The sequence below is a fragment of the Gallus gallus genome, chromosome 1, assembly GCF_016699485.2.
Source record: "Gallus gallus isolate bGalGal1 chromosome 1, bGalGal1.mat.broiler.GRCg7b, whole genome shotgun sequence".
Taxonomy (NCBI): domain Eukaryota; kingdom Metazoa; phylum Chordata; class Aves; order Galliformes; family Phasianidae; genus Gallus; species Gallus gallus.
In genome coordinates this window covers 34,563,289-34,589,654 of record NC_052532.1, presented here as the reverse complement: position 1 = coordinate 34,589,654, position 26,366 = coordinate 34,563,289, and the positions used below count along the sequence as shown (strand labels likewise).

Here is a 26,366-nt window from a genome sequence, read left to right as displayed (position 1 = left end):
AACTTTTAAGACTTATGTGCTGATCTGACAGTAGCTCCTTTGAAGTCATGATAGTGTTGGATGTGCTGTATTTTCCATAGTATAGTTATTGTTAATGGTACTATAAATCATGGTGTCAAAAGCAGGCTAAATGTTCTTACTACAACTCTTTGTGATCTTTTAGTACGTATACATTTAGTATACTATTAAAAAAGGCCAAATATAACATGTGCATCTGTATACAGAGGAAATGGAATATTAAAAAGTAAGAAAGCAAAATAACAAAAGATTGACATTTAAATACACCTGAGGTCACAGGGACAGTAAGGTTTGTGTTTCGGTTCCCAGACTTGTGTTCTTCCCATTTGTTCTGTAATAGAGTTATGATTGGGCTCTCTTGCAACGTGTCTGTCTATATACCTACATAGCTGTAATTTTAATTACCTCCTTTTCAAGCCAAGGCCCAGACTTTTAGAAGCAGTGATGCAGAAAGTCAGAGTTCAAATGCAATGCTGTGTGGGTTTTTTTCTGGCTCTGTCAGCTTCAGATGCTTCTTCATTAGTGATGTTTTCATCTATTTCTTCCCAGTGGATGTAAAATCCGTGGCACTTGCCTTAGCAAACAGTTAAAAATATATTAGACCTACAGCAACAAAGAACTGTAATTCTTAAGACTTGATCTCCCTTCCTTCTAATTAAAATCTATCTGCCACTCCTAAAATTTTCATGTGCACTCACAAAAATTGCATACCAGCTAAAATCATGCAGTCTCAGCTGACTGCTGGTCTGTGCAATCTCCATAAATTCAGTTAAACCTTAGGAAAATAAATTGAGTTACTGTGAAATTACCAATAGAGGTATAAATCATAGTTTCTATGTCCTACTTCCTTCACTTCAGCACCCATATTTCCTGCTGACTCGTAATGCTGATGTGATTTCATTAACTTACATGTGTCATTCCATGAAATGAGAATTGCTATGTCTTATGAATTATTTAACATTTAAAGTTGTTCTGATTTTTTTGTTGTTGTTGCTGTTGTTTTTGTGTTTTACAGAATCAGTTATACCAAGCAGTGGAACATTTCACGTAAAACTACCAAAGAAGCATAATGTGGAACTTGGCATCACCATCAGTTGTAAGTGACAGTGCTTGCCTTTAAGACCACAGAGATGGAATAACATGCAGACAGTAGCTCCTCAGAGATTTATGGATAGCTATAAGCTCATGCTTGTTTTGATAAAAAACTTCTTTTTTCTTTTCCTAGAATGTGATGGTTAGCAGTTCTACGTCTCAGGTGAAATATTATCTTGTACCAGATTTGTATCCTCTCCAACATTTAAAGAGGCCATACATTTGCTAGACTTAAGGCTTGATGTATTCCTTCATGTGTAGCATATATGTAATTCTCATTAAGGTAAAATAAATAAAATGTTGGTAGAATTAGATAAATTAGGTACATGCAGAAGAGAATGGCACAGAACTGTACCAGGGGACATTCTGATTGAATATTAGGGAAAATTTATTTACGTTGACAGTGATCAGACACTGGAACAGGCTTCCCAGTGAAGTGGTTGCTGCCCCAGGCCTGTCAGTGTTTGAGAGCCATTTGGATAATGCCCTTAATAACTTTTGGTTAGCCCTCAAGTGATCAGGCAGTTGGGCTTGGTGATCTTTTAAAGTCCCTTCCAGCTGAGCTATTCTATTCTATGCCATGCCATGCCAAGCCATTCTACTCCACTATATTCCACTTCGCCAGGCTTGTGGATAAGTGACTTTGTATAAAAAATGTTTTTTTGTCCCAAGACAAGATGTTATTTGTTTGGAGTTTAGTAGAACTACTAAACTTGAAGCTAGGTTGAGCCTGTTATGGGGATTCTGGCTGGGTGAATATCCACTCAAAGTCTGTGTTTGAGTCACAATGTTCTTTTCTTTGAGTTAGCAGTGAAATAAGAAAGAGATTTTATTTTTTGACATAATGGAACAGCTGATCTACAAAACTGATGATGTTTCACTGAACTTGCTTCTAAGTAGGAGTTACAAATAGGCAAGTTAAGTGTGTCTTTACTAACACAAGTAGGATAGAGGCCTGCGACTGAGAACTGGGATCATAGAGTCATTTATAAAGAGAGAGCTTGCTGAAGATCAAAATTCTAGCTGCAGTGATAAATTTATGACTTTATGCACTCTTCAGTCCTCTTGTAGTTCATCACACAAATTGTATAAGAACTCCACAGGAGTTCAACAGTAAGTAGACCAAGAACTGGATCCGGGGAGAAAAGATGAGATCTTCAGTGGACAAGGAAAGAAACTGAGAAGAGCCATAGAAGGGAGACAAGAGGCGAGGGAGGAGATTGAGGCCTGATAATGGGATGGGGATGCTGGGACTTTAACAAGATTGCTGGATGTGGGTGAGCAGTAAGGTGAGTGAAAAGAAACGGATGTGACAAGGAGCTGTTAAGCAGGGAAAAGAAAGTAATGTCAGGAAGATAGATGCATATTCATGCATGAGGCTGCTCATCCTCTGACATAGGCAAGGAAAGAAAGAACTATGTAAAATGGACCTGACGTGGACTGGGAGCAGACTGACTAACTGTGCAACGGACTGGAGCCCTTGCCAGGACTAGACCAGAGGGTTCCTAATTTGCAATGTTTTCTAGTAACAGCACATTTCTCTTCTTCCATCCTGGTCTCTTCCACATGTGATTCTGCACTTGAATCTCAATTTTTTTATGCCTGCTTGTGGTCTTTACAACTGCAGGTTTGATAATGTTTGATGTTTGATGGAGATTGTTTTTAATTGTTTTCTAAAATCAAAAATAACTCTGAAACGAAACAAAATTAGAGGCTTAAGTTCACATAGTGTCCCTTCAAACATCTTGTGTTAATTCATGAGGATATCTTTCTTAATTCAGTGGCCAAATATTACTTTCTCATTCTTCCTTCTCCACTCTCTGGGGAGAAATGAAACTGCTGCGTAGCAAAGGGGATGAAGGCTGCATAATGAGTGAGGAGGGGACTGCAGAAAGCAAAAGGAGATGATCTCACGGTCAAGAAAGTTTCATGCTACCCTTGAGAAATTATTTTTTTTCCTTTTCCTTGTGATAGAATTGTGCTGTGATGCTAGTCATTTCACAGGGAAAAAGAAAAAGAGAGAGAGAGAAAAAAGACATTTTCCACAGGTGACTACTTGATTTTCTGTAGAAACATTTGAGAACCTGGAGTCACTCTTGACAAAATGCTGAGCCTTTGCAACTGTTGCTGAAAACGCCAGCAGTTGGGCTTTGGACATAGAAACTGTTACATAATACAACCTATTGTAAGAAATTAGGGCATGGATGTCTCAAATTGCTCACTGAAAAATGGTTATACTTTGAGTTAAAATTTGTTGTGTTTCCTTTCCTTATCTACAAAATGAGGAAAAGGAAAACAGTACTCAATCTTCTTGCAAGGGACAGTCTATTTGTTAGTGTTTGGGAAGCAGTCTCAGGCAGCGGTGATGTGCAGTACAAAAGTTAAGGAGGCAACTGAAGATCTTATCTGTGCAACAGAACTTAAATAGTTTGTACTAAGTTTGTCATGAACATTGAACAACCAGAACAAACCAACAAAGTGTGATGTGGCTGCTTATTAAGGGCTTGTCAACGTAGGGGAATTCATTTCACACCAAACTGTGTTTGCTTCCTGCAAAAAGGGCTTTCATCCACCTTCACCAGACAATAGCACAGGGTAACTGACAAAATGCAGCTGGTTCAGGCTGCTTCAGTTTGAAACTTTAATAAGTTTGTGTACAGTGTCTTATCCTTTGTCTCCCTACGTATTTTGTAGATTCACATTTTGAGTGTTCTCTCTGCCCTTTTTTGATTTTTTTCTCTCTTTTTGGAACAATAAGGGGCTGTTTTCTTTAGTACTGATAATTTTTGAAATCAGTTTAATAAAAAGTATCTCAGCACACAAATCTCAAAGAGCAAGCATTGTACTTGCATGTGACCTCAGAGATTTAGGAGGCAACGCAGAAGGTAAAAACACTGCATTAAAAAGAAGTTCACTGAAGAGATACTTCAGAATTGTAACAAGACACCAACTGGTGAACTGAACCCAAAGTATTCAAGTAAATCATAGAACCGCCATATAAGATATATTTGACCTGTGGCATGCAAATATGAGAAACAGGCTATGAAAGTTAGATATCTTGCAAAAAGTTAACTGCTGTTCTCAAATTGGAACATATGCACTTTCCTGAAAGCCTGCTGTTTTAGACAAGTTTCTGAAAGTTCTTGAAATTCTTCAGACTTCTGTCTTCTGGACTTTCAAGACACTACATGTGAAATATGGCTCAGCAGCAGAACTTAAACAATTCTTGTCGACATTCAGAGGCTTTCTCAGACAGGGCAACCAAGGTTAACAAGATCTGTTAGAGCACTGTGTTGGAAATGTCTTTATTAATACACCTCATGATTGCTGTAGGAGTGGATCTGTTGTTTTCTATCAAAGAGAAGAATCGTGATCTGGTAAAAAGATGACGTCAGGATTTTGTAATGATCCTCCAGCAATACTAGCTGCTTTTTTGATGATTGTCAATTAGTCATTGGTGCCTAATGGAGAAATACCTTCTGTGTGCGGATGCAGAGGCCTCAGCATGTACAAACCAGAAATGGCGTAAGGTGATTGAAGAGCCTTAGAAGCACAAAACCATTAGTGCTTTTAGGAGATCTAAGAGCTTTATACCACACAACATGCTCTTCTACGACAGCAGTCCTGTGAATCGATCTGTGGACTGTTTCCTCACCCCAGCAGCTGTGGGTGGTGTGCTTCCTGACAGGTGACACACCATTCTCTAAGAACATGCCTTTCGCCATGCTCAATTTCTGATCCCACTGCTTGCCTTATCAGATATTCAGTGCACTCACTGAAGCTGTGCCAAGAATCAGTCCTCTGGATGCAGTCAGTCATTGTTCTTTTCTTCCTCTGGGGTAGCTAACCCAGAGATCCAAAAGTCAGATGAAATTGCTAAGCTGCACTGTGAATGGCTTGCAGAACTTGCCAAGGGAAACCTGGCAAATGCTTTTGCAGAAGTAGTTAAAGAATGTCAGTGACTGGCATTGTAAAGCAGAGCATCATTTTAATAATGATGGACAGTCAGCAAATAGAAAATAACATCAGATACCTCTAAGAAGAGATGAGTTACTAACTTGAATGTTACTGGAGTTGCAGTGGTTCTATTCACTGTCCAAAGTGGGCAGAAGTGTGCAATGCTTAAGGCTCAGCAGCACAGAGGAGAAATTTTACTCAACAAAAGGGCCATGTTTATTTCAGAAGAAGCATTGAGTCATCATGAAGCAAGCATCCACATGGTGTCAGCTACATCTGTGCAGATGTGGTGACTGTCGGCCCAGCCTAAGTGTGGCAGTTATCCACAGTATGTGATTCACTGAAAAGTAGATAGCTCCTTTCTCACCCAGGCAGCACTGTCTTCATGCCTCTGCCTTAAACACTGAATGAGATAAGAGCAGATGTAAAGTATGTGGTATAGCCCACTCTAGAAATTTTGCCAGAACAGCTCTGTTTGTTTGGGATCTGCTAACACCAATCTTCCCTTGTGCCTTGGAGCTACACAGCCTTTTATGATGTATCATGTAGCTGTGCCATGGTATCTTCACAAGGTTGAGTCCTGGCCTAATCCAGAATTCAGACATACAAGATTAAATTCTCTTTGCACTAGTCACATTAGTTCTGGAATTTTCTAGTTCTTAAAAAGTAGACTTTGCAGTCTTGGTAAGATGCTGCTGCCATTTGTATTTATCTACAGAATAGAGGAAGGGGAGGAATACAATGCTGATAAATAACATGTAGGAAATATTGATTTCTGGATATGATTTTAGCCTATGTGCATGTATAAAAATAAGAACAGATGCTTATACCTATTCTTTATTACAGCTCCATCCAGTAGAAAACCAGGGGACCCTCTAGTTATTTCTGATATCAAGAAAGGAAGTGTTGCACACAGGTAAGATATCCAGTAAAAATCTGTTTCCACTGTGTAGCCAGCTAGACTCAAGTTAAACAGAGGAAACTTGTAAGAACCTTCTGCTTTAATTTAGTGCACAGCAGTTACATGTGAAACGTCCAACGTATAAAGAAATAATTGTTAAAAAAAAATCTAACATATTTCTGTATTATTGTTTATACTTTCTAAAATACTTTAATGTTACTAGCATTTCATGTGATCTTATTTACTTGTTCGCAGAACTGGGACACTAGAACTGGGTGATAAGTTGCTTGCAATAGATAACATCCGACTTGACAATTGTTCAATGGAAGATGCTGTTCAGATCCTTCAGCACTGTGAGGACCTTGTAAAGTTAAAGATCCGCAAAGATGAAGATAATTCTGGTATTGGCAATGAGCCTATTAATGATTCTTCTGTATTTGCAGGTTTATTCTTTTGCATTTAAATTTTAGTGAAATGGTTTTGCTAAACACTGCAGATTTTTGCTAATGCCAAAGTGGAAATATATATACACACACACACACACACACACACACACACACACACACAATTTTGTATTATATAAGTGGTACATTGCCTGCAGAAGCTGCACTGCAAAAAGAAATCTTTGGTTTTCTGCAAAGGCAATTTCCCTTCAGGTGTTAAAATACAAGGTTGATCTTTCCCTTATCAGTGTATTGAAATTTTCTCTATTTTTGAGACTGACCCTCTGGTCACACTTCTCTTAATGCAACCCAGGATACAGTTGGCCTTCTGGACTGCAGGAGCACATTGCTGGCTCATACTGAATCTTTCATCAACTGACACTCTCAGATCCTTCTCAGGGCTGCTCTCAAGCCACTCTCTGCCCAGACTGTATTTGTGCTTGGGATTGCCCTGACCTAGGTGTAGGACCTTGCACTTGGCCTTGTTGAACTCCATGAGGTTGGCATGGCCCCACCTCTCAAGTCTGTCCAGGTCTCTCTGGATGGCTCCTCTTCCCTCCAGGGCTTTATCCCACATCCCCCTGCCAAGCAGTTCCCCGAACAGTTTGAAGTCCACTCTGCTGAAGTCCAGAGTAGCAAGCTTGTTGCACACCCTTTTAGATGGCCTAAGGATCTTCAGCTCCACAATTTCATGATCACCCCAGCCAAGGCTCCCCTTTAGCTTCACATTACTCATTAGCCCGTCCTCATCGATGGGGACCGATGTACCACTTGAAAGAGGAACTTATTATCAAGACATTCCAGGAATCTCTTTGATGTCTGGTGCCCTGCTGTGTTGTCCCTCCAACAGATATCAGGGTGGTTGAAGTCCTCCACGAGGACCATGTTTTGTGAATATGAAGCTGCTCCTATCTGTTTACAGAGGCCTCATCCACTCAGTTGTCCTGATTGGGCAGCCTGTAGCCGTCTTCCACTACAATGCCTTTTTCCCCTGCCTTCCCTTTAACCCTAACCCATAAGCTCTCTGTCAGCTCATTATCTATCCCCAGGTGGAGCTCTATAGACTCCAGTTGGTAATTGATGTAGAAGGCCTCTCCCCTTCTACCCTGCTTGTCTTTCCTAAAGCATTTATACCCATCTATTTCTACATTCCAGTCATGAGAGCCATCCCATCATGTCTCAGTGATGCCAATGGCGTCACAGCCCTATAGGCATGCACACGCTTGCAACTCTTCTTGCTTATTCCCCACGCTCCATGCATTAATGTGCTGGCATTTGAGATGGGCTCCCATTGAGGCTGATTTACCAATTGGAGTTCCCTTATCCTGCACCTTAGGTACTGTCTTACTAGCCTGTGATCCAACTCCAGGTCCAGGGCAACCATTAGCATCACCAGCCTCAAAGTGGGATGGTTTGAGGATCCTCCATCCTTCCCCCCAGCAAGTCTAGCTTAAAGCCCTTCTGATTAAATTGGAAAGCTTGTTGATACAGATGATCTTCTTCTCTGAGAGATGAACCCCATCCTCCTCCAGAAGACCAGATTTCTCAAAACTAGCTCCATGGCATAAGTAGCCAAAGCCCCGTTCATGACACCACCCCCTTAACCATTTAACCATTGATTATCTTCATTCTATCAGCCCTTTCCCTTCCCATTTCCCTAACCAGGAGGACTGATGAGAACACTACCTGTGCTCCTGAGTTCTTCACTGCTGCTCCCAGCTCCTTGCAGTTCCTCTTGATATTCTTCAGGTTACTAACAGCTGTGTCACTTGTGCCTATGTGAAACAGCAGCAGCAGATAGTAGATAGATAGTGGGACATACAAGGTCTGGCAGCCTCTCTGTCACAGAGTGCTCTTTTCCTTCAGCTGCCTTTGAAAGCAGATAGTATCATCTCAATATGATCAGTGCAAAACAAAAACAGATTCTTTTAGCACTTTGTTAACCTCCCATGTGTGCTTTTTTGAGGAGGGGAAAGCAGGGAGGAGGAGTTCTTCCTCCCTAGGTTCTTGTTCCCTCTCCTTCTGGTATTACCTTCTTCTGGTATTCATTTAACGTATTTGTAGCTTCTAGCTCTTCCTTATGTCTACTCCCGGTTTTCTTTGCTCTCTCTATACTCCTCCCTTCTCCAAGTGATTTTATATAGCTCAGAGCTGTGTCCCTCAGAGAAAAATTCAAAGAATTATCCACAATCGCATCACTACAAGAAGAGAAAGAGGGAAAATCTCAAAAGCATGAGAGCTCCCAAACATCTTAATTTGATTGCATTTCCTCCCCAGGTGGAAGCATATTTTCAGAAATTTTCCCTTTTTCTTTTCCTGCTAGCTTCCAATTCTGAGGATAATTTTATCTCCTGAATAACCTAATGGCAACCAGCCTTTTTTGAGTATCAGAATTCTTTGCTTTCATGTGCGAACTGGCCCTTATTCTGAATTCAGGCCACTTTTAGGCCATGTTTTTGAATAGCTTTCATTTATATTGCCTGGAAAGAACACCATAGTAATGTAGCAATTTGACATTTGTTGCATTCTACCATTAATTTTCTTAACTGGGGCTCTCCAGAAGAAAGACGTAATGGACCGGTCTCCTTTCTAGTCAGTCACTAAGATCTATAAACTTCCAACTCTCATGTGGCAGGACTGCTGCATGATTAATATCTTCTTGTTCACTTGCCATAGGTAACAGGGAAACATTAACATTGTGTCAGCCCTTAGCAGATACTGTCTATTGCATTTTCAATTAGCTTGGGGGATCACTCTTCAGCCTTCTGTTGAAGTCCTGTAACACATCAATGCCACACCTATGTAAACATTATCAGCATTAGGTCTCAGAGGATTTGTCATTACCCCATGGACACTCCAACAGGCAGCAAGAGCAATCTACTATAGGAAAACCTGCTTTAGCAGGGGGGCTGGATTAGATGATCTCCAGAGGTCTCTTCCAACACCAGCCATCCTGTGATTCTTCTGTGGAATGATTCTGTTATCAATAGCAAGTGGGAAATAGGAGGGATTTGGGATGGGGGGAAACTAGACCTAGATTTTCTGTAAATTGGGAAAAAACAAAGTAACTTCAAAGATCTTAGTGTTTCTCCAGCTCTGCTGAAGCACCACATGCAGTGTTAGAAGGAAGCAATGCTTTGAACCTATGGAGTGGTGCAGTTTTCTTTTTCTCCTCTTAAAATTTTTCACCGACTGGAACAAAAATGTGAGCATTTGAGTTTTCTGACTTGTCTCAGGTTAGTTCTAGTCACATTTACTCAAGGTGCATCTTAGACATTTTCCACACTTGCTGAACCATTCAAAATGTCATTACCCACAGATGTAGGAAATGCTTGCCAGGCCACACACCTTGGCTGAATACCAATATCATAAGATGGGCAAGGGAGCATTTGACCTGAGGAGAAATAGGAGAAATTTGACATTTAAAGTTTTAAAATATTCCTTTACAACTAAAAGACACTGCGGTTGATTTCTCTCCTACTCTGGTGCGTTTTGGATAATATGTGAAGGACATGCACTGTACTAATAGAGCAACCTTTCTTGTTGATGCAGCACCAATTGGGTATCATTCGCAGAAAATGCACAGTACTTAGCTGAGCCAGAGGTAAATTCTTTCCATTTATGATGATTATTTGGTGAGGCTAAAATTTCAAAATAATGCATATTTCATGAAAATAGTGAAATAAATAAAACTGAATGGAGTTATTATTCAATGCAGCCAATAATTCAGAATTCAGAAGCTGTTTTTATTCAATTCTGAAAGCTTAAAATTTCTCCATTAACAAGAGGGGATGTATTACGGGTTCTCTTAGTACAACAGATGTTGATCTTATGATGACTTTTGGCCTTTCCCACAATTTTTTTAAGGAAGTTAGTTTTAAAAATTTTTGAATTCTCTTTTGTTATAAATACCTTCCGTTCAGTTCAAGGAACAGAAAAGTTCTGCCATTTACTACGCCAGTAGTAAAGTATTTCTTCCCTAATAAAATAGCCTGAGGTCACATTTTAATAGGGAGAAGATACTAAGATTTTAAGCAGTGGAATTCAGTCCTGTTACAGTAAAGAGAGTTGTTTTAGTGACATCAATATAAGCACATTCTGACAATAAAGAAGAAATTGCAAAAGGTGTTTTTTTCCTAAATAATCCAGTAGAGTATGATGAAGAAGTGTATCTGAAATATAATCCTGAGAATGCGGTTTGATTACCAGTCACTACATTGAATGTGTTATTGTTTTCATTCTCTCTTTCATAAGCAACCAACTGCATCTGTTTGGCATTTATTACAGATGAACAGGAGAGCTCGGGAGCAATTATTTATACCGTTGAGCTCAAGCGCTATGGTGGACCTCTTGGAATTACAATCTCTGGTACAGAAGAGCCTTTTGATCCCATAATCATTTCCAGCCTTACAAAAGGAGGATTAGCTGAAAGGTATATTGGAAGGCAAATTACTTCTAAGTGTTCTTTTTGTCGAGATAAAGATTAATTTTGTTGACTCAACCATGCTAATTTTCATGGTTTAGCAGTTCTTTGGATGTGAGTTTATAACATTTTCGCTGTCATTTTGTGATGATTACTGAATTCAGGAGCATGAGGAATATCTTAACAGGATGTTCTTGCATATACTATATAAATCGAGCAAATTGTGATCCATATTTTAAATACCATTGGAAAAGCTACTCAGTCCCAGGAACATTCTTTTAAAAGTGGTAGCCTTTCATATTAGAACAGGTGAGGAAAGCACTTCATGTTTCTAGCTTTGTCTGAAAATATTCTTCTCATTGTATGCACACAGTGTCTGTATATGCACTTACTTATACCATAGCTATCCAAGGAGCAGAAATACTCCTCATGTTAAGCAATGGATAGAGAATAATGGAAATGCTAAGGTTTCCTGTCACCTGTCACCATTAAGACAGGTAGAGCCATTGCATGTACAGGTGTACATTTCATGGTAGATTCAGTGAAAATTTACAGAACACAAAACACGATAGTTTTGCTCAGCCAGAACAATGGTGCACTTACACAAAGATAATTTATTTTCTTCTTATGACACAATACATCTGGAAAGCCACATTGGTGAAAGAGCAAGCTACTTGCTCACACTGCCGTTATCCGTTCTGTGACTCTAGAAACATTGCATTAATTTCAAAATCTATCGAACTGTCCGAGATTATTCTTAATCAGATGAGCTGCAATGAATATCATCCACAGCTTATTAACCAGTGCAGTAACACTGAAATCCTAATCTCCACGCTTCAGCTCTGCTATTGTCACCACAACAAAGGTGACTTGCTTTAAGCGTTTCTAACAATAGAATTACTCTGTAACACAGCTATGAATGCAAAACAAAAGGAAGATGAGAGTTTAACGCCTCCAAATATGCAAATAAATGGTCTTTTTTTTTTTTTTTTTTTTTGCTGCTCTTCTAATGTTTAACTTCTCTCTTGCTGTAGAACTGGGGCAATCCACATAGGAGACAGAATCCTAGCAATAAATAGTAGCAGCCTGAAAGGAAAGCCTTTGAGTGAAGCCATTCATTTATTACAGATGGCAGGAGAAACTGTCACCTTGAAAATCAAGAAGCAGACAGATGGTAAGTATGGCCAAAGTAGCATCAGTGGTCTTTAATGAGTGTGTTTTTACAGATTACGAAGAGTTTAGGCCATCTCCAGAGAAAATGTCAGGTCAGTAGCAAAAAAAACATGTTCTTAGAACTGCATTAAAGCAATGACCATCCCTTTTTTTTTCTTCTTTTTTCTAATAATCCTGTTCAGCTACCAGTCCCAAGAAATTTTCTGTCCCCGTGGGTCATATAACTGAACTGAGTGATGCTGAAGATGAAACCTCTGCTGCACAGAAATCTGGCAAACTCTCTGACATCTATTCTGCTACAGTCCCCAGTGTTGACAGCGCGGTAGAGTCGTGGGATGGCTCTGGTATTGATACCAGCTTTGGAAATCAAGGTACTATCAAGAATGCAATCAGTGTTTAAAGTGGAAATTATTATGGTTGACCTTCCTCTGCCCTAAAGACAACCTTGTCTGTACTAAGTTTAAACCTTCTATTTTGTAATGTGCCGGTGTCTCATTATGGCCACACACCTTGCCAGGCAACATGATTTCTTATGCGTGGCTGGCCTCAAATTCATTCTTTTATGACAATGTGCTATGTTATGAAGCATTTATCAATACGTTAACAGGCTTTTGTTGCTTTTCTGGCATCTGAATAGCCCGGTCCATAGCTCATACACAACTAAATGAGTTTATCCTTCAAATATAGATCAATGCAAAGCACAGATCGCTCTGAAGGTGTTCATGGATTTGATGCCCGTGGGCAGTAATTTTTAACAGACAACAGATTTATTATAAAATGTTGAAGGGAGAACATTAAGCATTACTCACAATTTGTAAAATTTGCTTCTCCCTCATTACTGCAGTATGGACAATTAACTTTCAGCCCTCAAAAAACTATTTTTCAGTTGAAAGACATGATTTTATACTAAATTTTCTATTTGTTTGACTTGTTTCGTTAGGATTTTCAGTATTTTTTTTGAAAGCAGAATGGTTTGTTTGAAACACAAGGTCAAGAAGTAGCTGATGTTGCTGCTAATGGCTTTTTTTGTTGTTGTTCTTTAATTTTTAAATATTTCTTAGCCTTACTGCATGCGTCTTGTCATTAACTTTCCTTTAACAGGATGGTCTCAATACTCTTAATTACAACTCCTGTTTTCTACCTTTTACTTTTAACTTCCTGTTACACATAACATTTTATTTTATGCCCAATGTAATGAGCTAACCTCCTCCTGTGTAATTTGTATTTTGCTGGAGTTAGAGTTCGGATGAATTTGTTGCCTTTTCTGTTTTCAACTGTTCTGGCTAGCTTATCAAAATAAATCATGTTAGATTTTCTTCTGTTTTTTTGTTTGGTTGGTTGGTTTGTTTTGTTTTAAGTTCTAGGGAATATATTTCTGAGAAAGTGGGAAAATTATGGCTCTCATTTTGTATTTGAATTGATTACATCCGAGGCAAATTATTCAACTGTGGAAAGAACTGAGGTCCGGAGTGCTCTCTTAAATCCCAGTCATTCAGACTCCATATCAAAAACTAAACAAGTGTCTCAAAATGTTTTTTCTGTCTCCCTTAAGTAAACCACCCAGACTTGCCTGGGTACGTGATACTTCTCTTAAGCAGCCTGAGTGTAATCAGCGTTGTGCCTTATCCCTGTGATACTACTGTGACCCACATTTCTATTAAAGTTCATTCTGTCTTGACCTGTCAAGTTGTTTGGCTTCTTTCCAAACCTTTCTTGGCATAAGCACGGGCAAAGCAATGTGAGGAGTTTGGGGAATATTTCTGGAGCACCAGATAATGCTTTATGCTACTAGTTACTAATTCAGTGCTGGTGAGACATCCTTTAGTTCCTTGAATTGACACTCTGTTTTCTACCTTTGTCTGATATGTGTGCCTTAGAAATCTGGAGGCTTCCCCACATAACAGTCACATTTTCACATCCAAAACCCTTCACAGAATTTAGAAGTCTGTTAATGTTTGTCAGTTAGCTAGAAAAAAAGCACACAATTCTGTGGTTGCATGGGATTTAAGGGAGACAGGTCTGGACTGATACACGGAAGTGAATTGCCCCTTTAGAGAGGTGACAGCAATGATATTGGTTAGTCATCAACAAAACAGAATTTTCTAATACAGTATGCACATGAGAAAATGCCAACTACAGAGACTGAAAGAGGAATTTGTCAAGGTGAAATATATATATATAGCAGTTCTACTACAGTTCTACTGTACTGGAATTTGTGTACCAGATCAACATCAGATTGTGACAAGTTAATCCGTATGTTCTTTTTAATATGTTGCTAAAAAGCTCAAGTCCATTGGCTTCCTACTTGGAATTTAAATTAGAGTTGATTCAGTAAAAGAAAAGCTATTGAGCTACTACCGATGTCGCTTTTAAGATAAAAGCATGCAGAAAAAACTCTTCAGATACCAAGGCTGTCTGATGCCACTTGCCTTGAAACATTTGGAAATAGCTGATAGAAAAGTCTCTTTCTGCAAGTTGAGCTTTCCAAGGGTGTTTATTTTTCCCAGGTGCACATGCTCCTCCTGAGACAGGCCTTTCCTCAGCTTTCCTAGTGAAAAGCAACAGCTCTGACAAGAGCAAGTCCCCTCTGCCTGAAGGGTCATGCTGTGGTCATGCATGTTAAGTCTTTTCTCAAGACAGTGCAGCCACGCAGAGCTGTGATGGCTGTGACAGCACAGTCCTACACCTGTGTTACTGATCTCTTGCCCCATTGGTGCCAAAACGGTCACCCTCCTTCCTGTTGGGGCCCTTCATGGTCACTCGAGAACCTCTGCGCCATTCCAACTTTTGCATCTAAATAGCTATAATGCAGATCAGTAGTGTGCAAAATTGACTCTAATGCGTCACTAATTTTTGGCTGCATTGCTTCCAAATTTGAGGAAGTTACTAAGAAGAAAAGAACTGTCTTTACTCGTCATCTAAGAAGTCAAGTTTGTGTGTTTCTTTTAATGAATCCTTTCAATCTCTATTTAATAGATCTGAAGCATTTTTTTTCCTTAATAGATTAAATTTTGGATATTTCACACATTATCAAGTTAACACATGGTGAACATTTGTAACTTATTCACTAGTATTCAAAGTCAAGTCAAGTGGGAAACTGATAAACTTGTGGAGACGTCCTGCGCAAAGTGTTGGAAGTAGATGAGACACAAAGGGCAGGAAATCTGAGTCGGATATATTTAAGATTTTGCTTTTGACCAATTTTCACAGAAGAAGCTTTAGAGCACTGCTGATTTGGGACATAATTGAGGTCATTTATTATGCTAAATATCTGGTTGCTACTACTACTACTACTTCTACAATAGTAGTAATTATCAGTCTACATTCAAGTTCTAGAGAACCTAGTTTTAAAGATCTACTTTTCTGTCCTTACAATATATACAGCGTCATGAATATACAATTCATCTTTTTAGGACCCAGCTATCAGGCTTCGGGATACAACTTCAATGCCTATGAATGGAGGAGTCCTAAACAGAGGGGCAGTTTGTCCCCTCCAAGCAGACCACGAAACCACCCATTTCATGACACAGTACTGAGTGATGATGAATGGGACCGACCTACGGCAAGCAGGTAAGCTCTTGTTCAAGTTTCTGTTTTCTTATCTGCAGCTGCATTAGTGCCTCAAATATGGACATTTACTGTAAAGAATGAAATTATTCTTTTCTAACTCATCTGTAGCAGCTCATTCTCTAAATATGAGTTGTAGTATTTATAATTAATGAAACTTATCAGAGTAGATAAATGGCGTTTGTGGAAGATTATGATGCCAAAAACAAGGCATACGTTTATTTTCAGTTACGTAAAAACAAACAAACAGAAACAGAACAAAACAAAGATTTCAGTACTCCTTGTACCTGTTGGTGAGGACTTGCAGACCTGCACATCCTTCGTTAGAAATACAGACTCTTTGTGTAGCAGCACAATGAGCCTGAAGTTTCAGCTTAGTTTAGTACTACAGAAAACCTTTCCAATATAAACCTGCTGGATAAGTAAATCCATAAGTTTTTAATCAGTTAGCTTTGAAATGTAAATCAAGTCAGGGTCTAGATGTCTGCAGCTTTTTGGAAGCTGAATGATAACTCCTCCGATATAGCAGATTGCCCAATGGCATTTTATCTGGGGACAGTGATGCAAGTGTGAATACTCAGCCTCTGTCCAGCTCCTTTGGTGCCTGCTGGCCAGAAGTATACTAGAAGTTTTCATAGGTTATTAATGGAAAACATTTAATTAAGGAAATGATCATTGTTTCATTCCCATTTTTAATAAGTGTACTCTCTTTAATTTGAGAGCAGTATTTTTATCCACATTAAAAGCTCATCTTTTGTTTCCCAGATGAGATGCAGCCACAGATTCCAGATCACCCGCTGTTTTACAGTTACATAAGTAATAGGTTGAAGAAGTTGATGAGCAGTGAACAAGAAAGCCAGACTGTAAAATGCAGAATATTCTAAATTACAAGCTTGTATTCCACTATCATTTTAAAGCACCGTTCCAAAAAGTATGCGCATTAAAGAGGCTTGTTCTACTTACACCTGAGAGATACAGCAGAGATTAAAATAATGGTTATTTTAATATCGTATCTGTAAAATGAATTATGCCAGACCTGATGGTGCTCTTGTGCCAAATGCTGGAGTATTTGAGAAGGATGTATCTGTTCTTCCAGCCTGTGAGAGGTAACTCCAGAACCAAAACAGCCCTTGTATGCTTCTAGCTAAAGCATTCTGCCTTCTTCTCTAATACTAACAAGTAATTTTTCTTACCTTTATTTTGTGTAGCACAGTTTCCAAGAACATGTGGCAACAGAAGGAGACTGAGACGTTGGGAGAGAATCAAGAAAATCACTTAAAGCAAACTTCTGTAGAAAGGTCAGGGGGAGAGAACATCAGGAGCATGAAGAAAGAGGGCAAGCTGTGGAAAGGTGTCTCTGGTGGGCAGAGGAAAGGTGGGGGACAGCTGGAAGAGTGGAATACTTCCAGGTAGGAAAACTGCACAGGAGTGAGACCTGACTGGGCTGGGGCTGAGGGGGAGGGAGAGAGGAAAGAAAGTAAAAACAGTTAAAATGAGAAAAAGGAGAAAAATGGGTAAAAGCAGAAAGCACGTCACTAACACGCCACTGAGTGATGATAACGTTTCAGCTGGAAGTGAATGAAACCAGAGAGCATAAGCAGCTCCATAGCCTCGTTTCTACCTACCACTGACAGACAGAATGAGTCAGTTATAGTTCCCACTCCAAGGAAAGGTTTTTGCACATTAAAACATTATCTGCAGGAATGAGTCTGCCAGATCTTAGAACATCCTATCACTTCCCGATAGGGAAAAAAAAAGGGAGGGGGACACAGAATAAGGGGATTTGCCCTCTTCTCTTCTATGGCAACGAGAGCCAAACCATAGGCAGTTGTGGCTTCATATCTGTCCCATGTGTTTGTGTTTCTGAATTCCTGATGGCTCTTTGAGTGAGCATCAGAAAGACAGATTTATTTGCTACAGCTCAAACAATATTTCACATGACATAAAACCAATCTCTCAGATTTGTTTCAGGCAAAAAAGATAGATGAGAAATGTTTTCGGAAGCTCTTTTTTTCTGGTGCAGTTGCTCGGCTACAAATCAGCTTATTAATGTGGCTATAATGGAGGTGAAAATGTTGAGCATTTCACATGCCAGGAGATAAGATTCAGAAAAAGCAAAAGAGGAGGTGAGGGCAGAGAGAAGAACTCTTCCAGCCAAAAAGATGTCCAGACTTACAGGCATTATAATTTCAGATTTCACAGGAGTTAAAGAAGGAATGGATCTCCTGTTCTAGGAAATCCAGACTTCGCTGGATAGACATATAAACCTGTTCATTAACTCAAGTTCTGTTTTACATTACAATATTACTATCCAATATAAAGAAAGGTATTGGATAAAGTAGCTGATGTTCAACATTAGCCGTTAGAATAACTACTTAGGTTGATTGAAAGAGCTAATTTCAGACGTCAAGGATCTTTCTAAAATCATGTTTTAAATACTTTCTTATCTTGCCTGAGAGGAATTGCATCTGTGATCTGAGTAGGTATTCTCACCATTGCTGTATCTATTGCAATATCTTAGAGGAGACACTGATGCTAGATGGAGAATCATTGCAATAGGAGTTGGAAATGGCTGACCATTGTCTGCTTGACTGATAGTAGCTGTAAGAAAGCATCTCTGAGGCAGAGTATCCTGTGTGTGAAGCATTCAAGCTATCGTCGGTTGTGCTGGGCAATTCCCCCATTTAAAAGCTATCACGTTAACCGTGTTACATTCATGCTATTCTCAGTAACACTGTTTGTCAAGTAAGGCCTCAGATGCTTCCATAGTACCGTTTGCTCTGTTTATGTGATGTTAAGCACCACTAGCTGCAGTCCATGGATAGCTGCTCCAAAGTAACAGCTTGCTGCCACCAAAAGGCCGAATTCTCATTCTTTCCTTCCCTCATCCTCTCCCTCAGCCTTTCAGCAGCCCCCAGCCTTGCAGCTGCTTTGACGCTTGTGTGAACCTTCATTGAGCTGACCTCCTTTGCTAAGGCAGCAAAAAACTCCCGCTTCCTACCCTCACACACACACACAGTGGTGGTGTTGCTTTGGGCTGTGTTTCTGCAGTCAGAGTTGGCATTTTGGTCTGACCTTTCTTAATGGGCAACTTTCCTAAGCATCACTGTCCCTAACAGCTTGCTCCGGAGCACTAGTAATAGTGCTTCAGTGTTTTTTTATGAAACACCAGAGATCTAGGTCTCCATGCAAGCCAGTTGCAGCTCTGGAGGTTTCTCTGTGTTTGCATAGAAAATTACTGGAGCAGCTTCTATTACGGCACTCAGGTGGGGTTAAATTGATCATAAGTGCAGCTTAGTCTGAAGGAATCAGTGAAAACACCATTATCCCTCTTTGGCAAAATGCCGTTTGCCAAAATGAGAGCTCTTCATATTTCCCTGAAAGAAGTCTGTGAGGTTGAAAGGTTTTATTACAAACATTTTGCTGCACAGAGCAGCTCTGCCCTGGTTGATTCGTTAATTTGCATAGGGAGGACCCAGTTTCAGATCAGTGGAAATGTATATTCAACTGTTCTTGAAATCCGTGTGTCTCCTTCCTGAACAACACCCTGCTCAGATCCTGCCAGCTGCTCGTGACTGCCAGGTGATGGGAAGACCTGGCTGCCATGTGCTCTGCATGCCCATCCGGCCTCTCCCGACCAGCGACCTCCCCACTCCTGCCTACCTACCGTAACGTTCTGTCATTCAACTTGCAATCCGTGGCAAGGCACGTGTGTAAAATATATTTTCAAGGGAAAACAATCCATCTTTTTTAACCTCTCATTGTAAATCTAGCTTCGCAGGTACCCATGATAACACCGAGGCTGACCAGGAGGAAAACTTCTGGTCTCAGGCTCTGGAGGATTTAGAGACCTGTGGCCAGTCAGGAATTCTGAGGGAACTAGAGGTAGAACAATCTTAACCTTTCTTTCCAATTATAGTGAAATATAATGGTTTTGGTTTGGTTTACATTCATTTTATTTTCTCCTTTTTTTTCTTTTAATTTGCACTAATCGCACCAATTCATTTAAAAGCTTTAACCCCTCTCCACAGGACAAGGCTGACAGGCGTCTGTGTTTGAGAAACATGACTCTCTTGGTACCTACCCTTTACGTTTATCTTTTTGCTTGTGCAGCTGCCTCCCCCACCCCTAACCAGAGCTGTTTTCTTTTACTCAATGCAACCGAAACTCTATGACCGTGTTCACCCAGAGCTTCTGACTTGTAGCTTCTGCTGCGCGTCCCATTGATGCTGTTTGCACAGGCAGCAAATGGTGCAGAACTTCCTCAGTGGGCATAGCCTCCCTGCGGCAGCGCATCCCATTCTCTTGCAGCCGCTTGATGTAGCTTTTCTTAAGCATGCTGCAGGTTGTCTTTTAAATTGAAACTTAATTTGATTAAGATGAACATAAAAGAAAATAATGTTGTCGAGATACTCAACACAGCCTTACCAATCCGAAAAAAAGAAAAAAAAACCCTGCTAACACGAGTAATGTTTGTTCTACAGCAATTTCTCCACCATGCAACGTATTTTATCCTGAAATTAATTGCAAATCTAACTTCATGGCAGGTTGTGGGGGGGGGGGTGAAGTGAGGGGGCAGAGGCAGAGTAACTTTGAGTCTATTTTTCTAATCACCTTTACTCTAAGTTCTCTAATTGGAACAGTTAAAATTGTGCTGGCACTGAAAGTTGAGGAACGAAAAGGTCCTAAAATATTTTCTTTTATGTTCTTTTAAATTCCTGGAGCTGCGAAACTGGCAGAATCTCATTTTCATTTTTATGTCATTGAAGTCCTTTAGCAGCCAGGAGGAATGTGAATGGCATAACTGAGTGAAAGTTTTTCAGTCTAGATTAATTTACTCCTTCCGATTTACGGCTTCTGTATTGCATGTACGGATAGCAAAATGTGATTCTCGTGTATTTGTTATTGCAAACCAGAGAAAAGAAGGAGAAAATGTTATATGGGTTTAATTCCATAGTTAGATATGGTTTCGTACTGCAGGCTTTTCGTGCAGTGTTCAATATTCAGAGCACAATAAAAGGAGATGGAAGTAAGTAATTCAGAAATGGAAATAGATCATTCAGAATTCAGTTACTTCGACACGTTGAGTTTTCCTCAGCCTTTTACAAAAGCAGCCACCTCCATTTTACTAAAGTGAAATTCAGAACCATAGATGCTGTAACACTGATAGCATCGCTTCCTTGCACTGCTCACAGATCTGAAAAGAAAGCAAGACACATTCAGCGTGACAGGGAGCTGAGAATGGCGATGCCTCTGTTTTATGAAGTACCATCGCACAGTCAAGGACTCCTTCTCATTTTTCATTCCAAGGTCTTCAGCCAAACAGCAAAAAACCTGTTGTTTGCCAAGTCCTCTAGCTGCTTTGCTCCATCAGAGAGTATTATCTGTCATTAGTGAGCACAAGAGAGACTGTTAAAGTACAGTAGATTATCTCATAGTGAAAGTAGCGCTGGAGTTGGGAGAAAGGCAAGTGACATGGTCACTAGACTCAGAAACAAACTTTTATTTGCCTTTTTTTCCCCTTTTTTTCTCATTTTCAAGCAGGCTGTCTGCACTGTGTCCCAGTCAGCCTGTGGCCTGAACTCTTAGTTTCCTTTTTTGCATGTCCATCAGTACCAGGGAGAGTAAACAGGAAATTCAGTGCATCCTACCCCAGCAGCAGGCTGCAGCCCCGTGTGGTGACTGTGCCAAAGCACTGTTACCTCCCATTCCCTGAAGAAGGAATTCTTTCACAATGGGTACTTTTGGTGTCAGTACACTCCACCCAGTGGATGAGGTGACTTCTGTTGTCTTCTTTCAACACCCCATCCCTTGGAGGCTCTCAAGGCCAGGTTGGATGGATCCCTAGGCAACATGATCTAGTGGGTGGCAGCACTACCCATGGCAGGAGCTTAGAACTGGGTGAGCTTTAAGGTGCCTCCCAACCCAAGTTATTCTGTGATTCTGAGATTTCATGCTTTGCGCATTCTTTCATCTAACATGAAGGCTAGCTTTTACTGAGACTAAAACCAGCAGTGAGACAGGGGCTGCTATCTCTGAAGTGCTAGTGCTAGCTAAGGTAGTTGCTCTTGCAATATGCATGTTATGCACAATTTCTTTCAAGCAGTGAGCGTACCTGCACTGAGTTTCCCCCGGGCTGGGATGGTGTCCAGGTACTGGCTCTGCCAGAGCTGGCTCTAGAGCTGCCTTCACGTTCTGCTGACTTTACTATTTTTTTTAATAAACCTCGCACTCACAGTCTGTCATGTAAATACTTTCCTATAGATCCAATTCCAACAAATGTAATTAGACTGCAACTTAAATGTCATTTTATTTACGTGTAAAATATTTTTAAAGTGACCAGTTATACTATACACTCTTCAGTCCAGTCTGCCAGGGGACTAGCTTACCAGTGCAGCCATTCCAGTGCTCAGTATTTTAGTTGAAAATGCCATCTGAAAACGTTTGCCTATGGGGTTCTGTTATTCTTGTTGTGTTTTGTTGTGGTCCTTTATTTTATAGTGACTTGCAAGCAGATTGAACATCTGTCCTCTTGCCTTTTGCTGTGCCCTGAGTGATTGTGTTTTAACAAAGAATAGATAAGTTTTTCCTACTGCTGTGAATTAACCGCTTCCTTAAACCACATTCTGTGTTAAAAATTAACCTGTTCATTAATGCTCTAGGCCACAATTATGTCAGGAAGTACACTGAGTTTGAATCATGAAAACCCACAGCCTCGTAGCCAGCTGGGAAGACAAGCCAGCTTCCAGGAAAGAAGCACTGTAAGGCCACATTACAGTCAAGCTTCTCGTAGCAACACATTGCCATCAGATGTGGGGAGAAAGTCCATGGTTATGAGAAAAATTAAGCAAGAAATGAAAGAAATCATGTCACCAACTCCTGTGGAGTTACACAAGGTCTGTAATTTTTCTTCTGACAGTTTTGAAATAATATATTCAGCGTAGGGAATCTAATTATATGGCAATACAGTAAGCACTTTTTATAATGACTCCACAGATGTAATTCTGGGGCCGTGCATATTAGTTCTTACAAAGACATTAATGATATATCCTTATGGGGAAAGCAAACAAATAAGATGCATCCTTGTCTACTATTTTCTTCTACAACAAATCCTCAAAAGGGACTGCTCTTTCGCAAGGAGGAACCACTGCTAGTTTGAATTGACAATACCAATAACTCATCTCTGCAAAATGTGTTCATTAAGAAACCAAAGTTTAATTTCTAGAAAATACATTTCTTCAGAAAATTGCTCAGGAGGGACTGGGACTCCCATTGGTCCTTCTTCAAATTAACACTAATTTTGAATCAAATATATGATACTCAATGTACACAGTGCAGAATCCTTCAAATTATCTATTGCTTCACTTTCTCTTTGTTCTAAAAAGGATAAAAACTTTATAGTCTACGCAACTTTTCACTGCTCAAGGCTTGAAAACACGTGGTAATATTAAGGTGGCTTTACACCCCAAGGCAGTCATGGATAAAATATCTTTGGATCTGCACAGGAAACACCGTGCTGGTTGAAGTCTCAAATCCAGAAAGGCCATAACAGCAACCAGTTTCAAGAACTCTGGGGAGCGTTACAATGCTGTTTTCCTTGATGGGAATGAGCGTCCCATCTTGTACCCCTTCTTCCTCCTCAAGGTCTGAGATTTTCCCAGAAAGGGGACAAAAGCATGGAGAAATTTCTGTAAGAGGTCACATGTTGTCACTCTCAGGGGAGTTGGTTTGCTTTCTGTTCACTGTGGCCCCGACTGGGCTCAGTTCATAATTCATTCCATGCAGTGAGGTAAGGTCTCACTGAGTATGTGCTAAGGGAATACTTGTAGAAGATATTGGAGAGTGGATCTTACATATGGACAGGGAATAAATTGCCTGCATAAGCAGTCAATAGGATGTGCTGTGATAGTTTAAAGCTACTTGTATTTCCAGCTTGATATGAAGAGATTAATCGGGTTGGTTGCTGTGCTCCATTTTCCTGAGTGGAAATTAAATGTGAGATAGAAGACAAATGTACGCCAGCAGGCACTTCATGGTGTGCTCACACTTAGCAAAGATACTGTTTTCTTCTATGGATCTTAACACCAGTCTGTCGTGACTGATAAAACAAATGCTTTGCTGGAGAGGAGGAGTCAGATTTCTACCAATGAATCGGTGTTGTTTTACAGCTGCTAGCTCTTAAGTACCAGGCAGTGAAAAAAAGCCATCTTTTAAGAAAAATAGCTATCAGTGCCTGGATCTTATGGTCCAGCTCACCAAAATATGCTTATACCCTGTTCATTGCAGGGGAGTTGGACTAGATGACCTTTAAAGGTCCCTTCCAACTCTAAAGTTTCTATGATTCTTTGCTTCTCTGCAAGTTAACCCAAGCATCATGGGCTGGCTTTGTATTCATGCCAATCTTATTAAGTTCCTATTGGTTCTTGTGTAGCAACATGTCTATTTCTTTCTCTCCCCTCCTTGATGTTTATGTTAGACCTCTAGTTTAACACGAATAACCTGTTCAGTTTCTATTTCTCAGGAAAACTTGTCCAATTAGAGTTTTCCAAAATAGCTGCAGTGCCATAGGAGTGACTGAATTCACTGCCGAAGGAATTCCTTAAGCATTTTTTTGTAGCAGGGCTTGCTGGCAAATGTGCTCTGCCCTCTGCAGGCGAATGTCCCACTATGTTGGGTCAGAGAGAAAAAAGCTGGATAAAAGTCCTCAGGCTACAGACGCAAATGAGTAGCTGTAAGAGAGCAGCAGGGTGAGCAGATGACATTACCAGCTTGTCCTTCTCAGATGCATCCCTGACAGAAAGGTAACACAGCCCTGAGAATTATTTTGCTTAATGCTGCAAACTTCGCAGCAAGTTAACCTGAACTCACTGCTATTTCTTGCTTAACTGCATTGATTTCGCCAAATACCTGTTTTAATTGTATTTGTCCAGAGAAAGCTAGGGTTGACATAAGTGTCATACGAATCTGTCACAGTATTTGTTGTAGATGGTTTAATCAGAAATATTTCATTTAGCTGGATGCTATGTTGCTGTACTGGTCCCCAAATTTAATTTATGCCTCTGATTGATTTTATCTACTTAGGTAAGTGTATAGATTCATATTTTCCTTAAAACCACAGCAGACCAATTTGAAAGGTTTCCCAGAGCAAGCGCTCCTCTGAGAACAAAAATATGCACTAGACATAAAATAATGTTTCATCAGTATTGCTGAACGTCAGCATTAACCTAACATTGCCGTTGGTTAAAACCTCTCAATAGCTAATCTGTGCAAGATGTATGAATTTAAATGAAACATTTTCCCATGTATCTGAGAGGGAGGAGAGACACAGAAACAAACTCAAAACCTGTAAGCCTCTGTTCAAAATTTGTAACTATTTAATTGCTTATGAAATATGCATTAAATTTCCGTTTCAGCTTTCTTTTCCCCTTAGGCTTCTGATGCAAATTGAAGAGTCTAACATACGATCCACAGCCAGGATTTTTCTATTGAGATCAAAACTTCCAAACAGTTGCGATGAGGAGTAGAAATAAGATGGCATGATTTAGGTGTTGTGTGAATTGCCTATGATCTCACGCCCTTCAGACAGGCTGCATTAGTGGCAAGTGAGGATGAGAATCCCGTGTGGAAAGACCTTGCTTTTACCCCTTATTAATTAAAAATCAAGCACTGATTTTACTCTGCCCTAAATGGAAATGGCTCCAATATCGTAACCTGTAATATGCTCTCTGAAGATGAGTAGCACATAAAAAGTGTGACAGCTGTCAAAGACACAGCAGTGTTCAGTTGTAACCTCATCCCTTGAATAAATAGCTATCAGTTTCATTAATTTCCAAGTTCCCTTTAAGTTAGTCAAAAGTCAAAAAAGTATAGCCATAAGGGAAACCAGTTTTAAAAACTCTTTTATGATCTGTAGACCTGAAGAACCAGAGAAATTAAGTAGTATTTTGATACATACCCTTCCAGAATCACATTTTGTCTGCTCTGCTGTGGCTTTGGTAAGGTGTGGACTGTAACAGACTGCCCAGTTTGGGGTCTGAAAGGTAAGGAAGGGCATTGTCCTGCAGAATGTACTCTATAGAAAAACAAACCTTGTTTCACATAGCTGCAAAGAAAGAGAGAATAAAATACTCTCCTTGTTCTTCGTGATAGCAGCAGACTTAAGTCTCAGCAAGGGTGATTTAGTTTAGACATGGGGGAAATAGCTGAAGCACTGGCAGTGATTACTTTAACAGTCTGTGGACTCTCCTTCTCTGGAGATTTCAAGAAGCAGGACAGATTGGTCAGAAATGGGTTAGATGCAGTTTGATGCAACCTTAGGGCAAGAGTACAGCCTAGATGGCATCAGAGAGCCCCAGCTTCATATAGTCTAGAGGTTGTTCATCCGAGGTTGAGTCCTGCTCCACTTAATGCCAGTGCCTTACAGAAAAGGAAGGGAAAAATAAAAGGAATGAGTGGGAAGTTCCTTTTAAAAAATGTAACATCTCTTCCAGAACAGCACAGGATTTTACATCTCATCTCCCCTCAGGCTTTGTATCATGCTTCCACATTTACTTTTCAAGGCTTCTTTAAGAAGCAGTTAACAGAAGCCCTCCTATCTTTGTGATGGTGTGGAGAAAAGGTTATTTAAAAGAGGATTCGTGTCTTTACTCTCTTCCGGTACCTGAAAGGTGTTTACAGTGAGAGCGGGGTAGGTCTCTTCTCACTGGTGACAGGATGAGGGGAAATGGCCTCCAGTTGCGCCAAGGCAAGTTTAGGTTGGACGTTAGGAAACACTTCTTTAAAGAAAGGGTGG

The 26,366-nt window shown here is 40.1% G+C and overlaps 1 protein-coding gene across 15 annotated transcripts in view; it reads left to right on the top strand.

The window, feature by feature from the left end:
- The window catches only part of GRIP1 (glutamate receptor interacting protein 1), a 307,109-nt gene that overhangs the window by 274,495 nt on the left and 6,248 nt on the right, over positions 1-26,366 (top strand). For 7 of the 15 annotated variants that reach the window (XM_040666825.2, XM_040666815.2, XM_015282775.4 and 4 more), the window contains 11 exons: positions 1,034-1,114; positions 5,914-5,983; positions 6,224-6,369; positions 10,699-10,843; positions 11,869-12,008; positions 12,190-12,378; positions 15,421-15,577; positions 16,783-16,983; positions 19,348-19,459; positions 19,606-19,650; positions 22,237-22,470. In XM_040666825.2, the coding sequence (XP_040522759.1) occupies positions 1,034-1,114; positions 5,914-5,983; positions 6,224-6,369; positions 10,699-10,843; positions 11,869-12,008; positions 12,190-12,378; positions 15,421-15,577; positions 16,783-16,983; positions 19,348-19,459; positions 19,606-19,650; positions 22,237-22,470 (1,520 nt within the window). The remainder of the gene's footprint in view (positions 1-1,033; positions 1,115-5,913; positions 5,984-6,223; positions 6,370-10,698; positions 10,844-11,868; positions 12,009-12,189; positions 12,379-15,420; positions 15,578-16,782; positions 16,984-19,347; positions 19,460-19,605; positions 19,651-22,236; positions 22,471-26,366) is intronic. The other 8 variants (XM_040666870.2, XM_040666832.2, XM_015282813.4 and 5 more) reach the window with 3 other exon arrangements.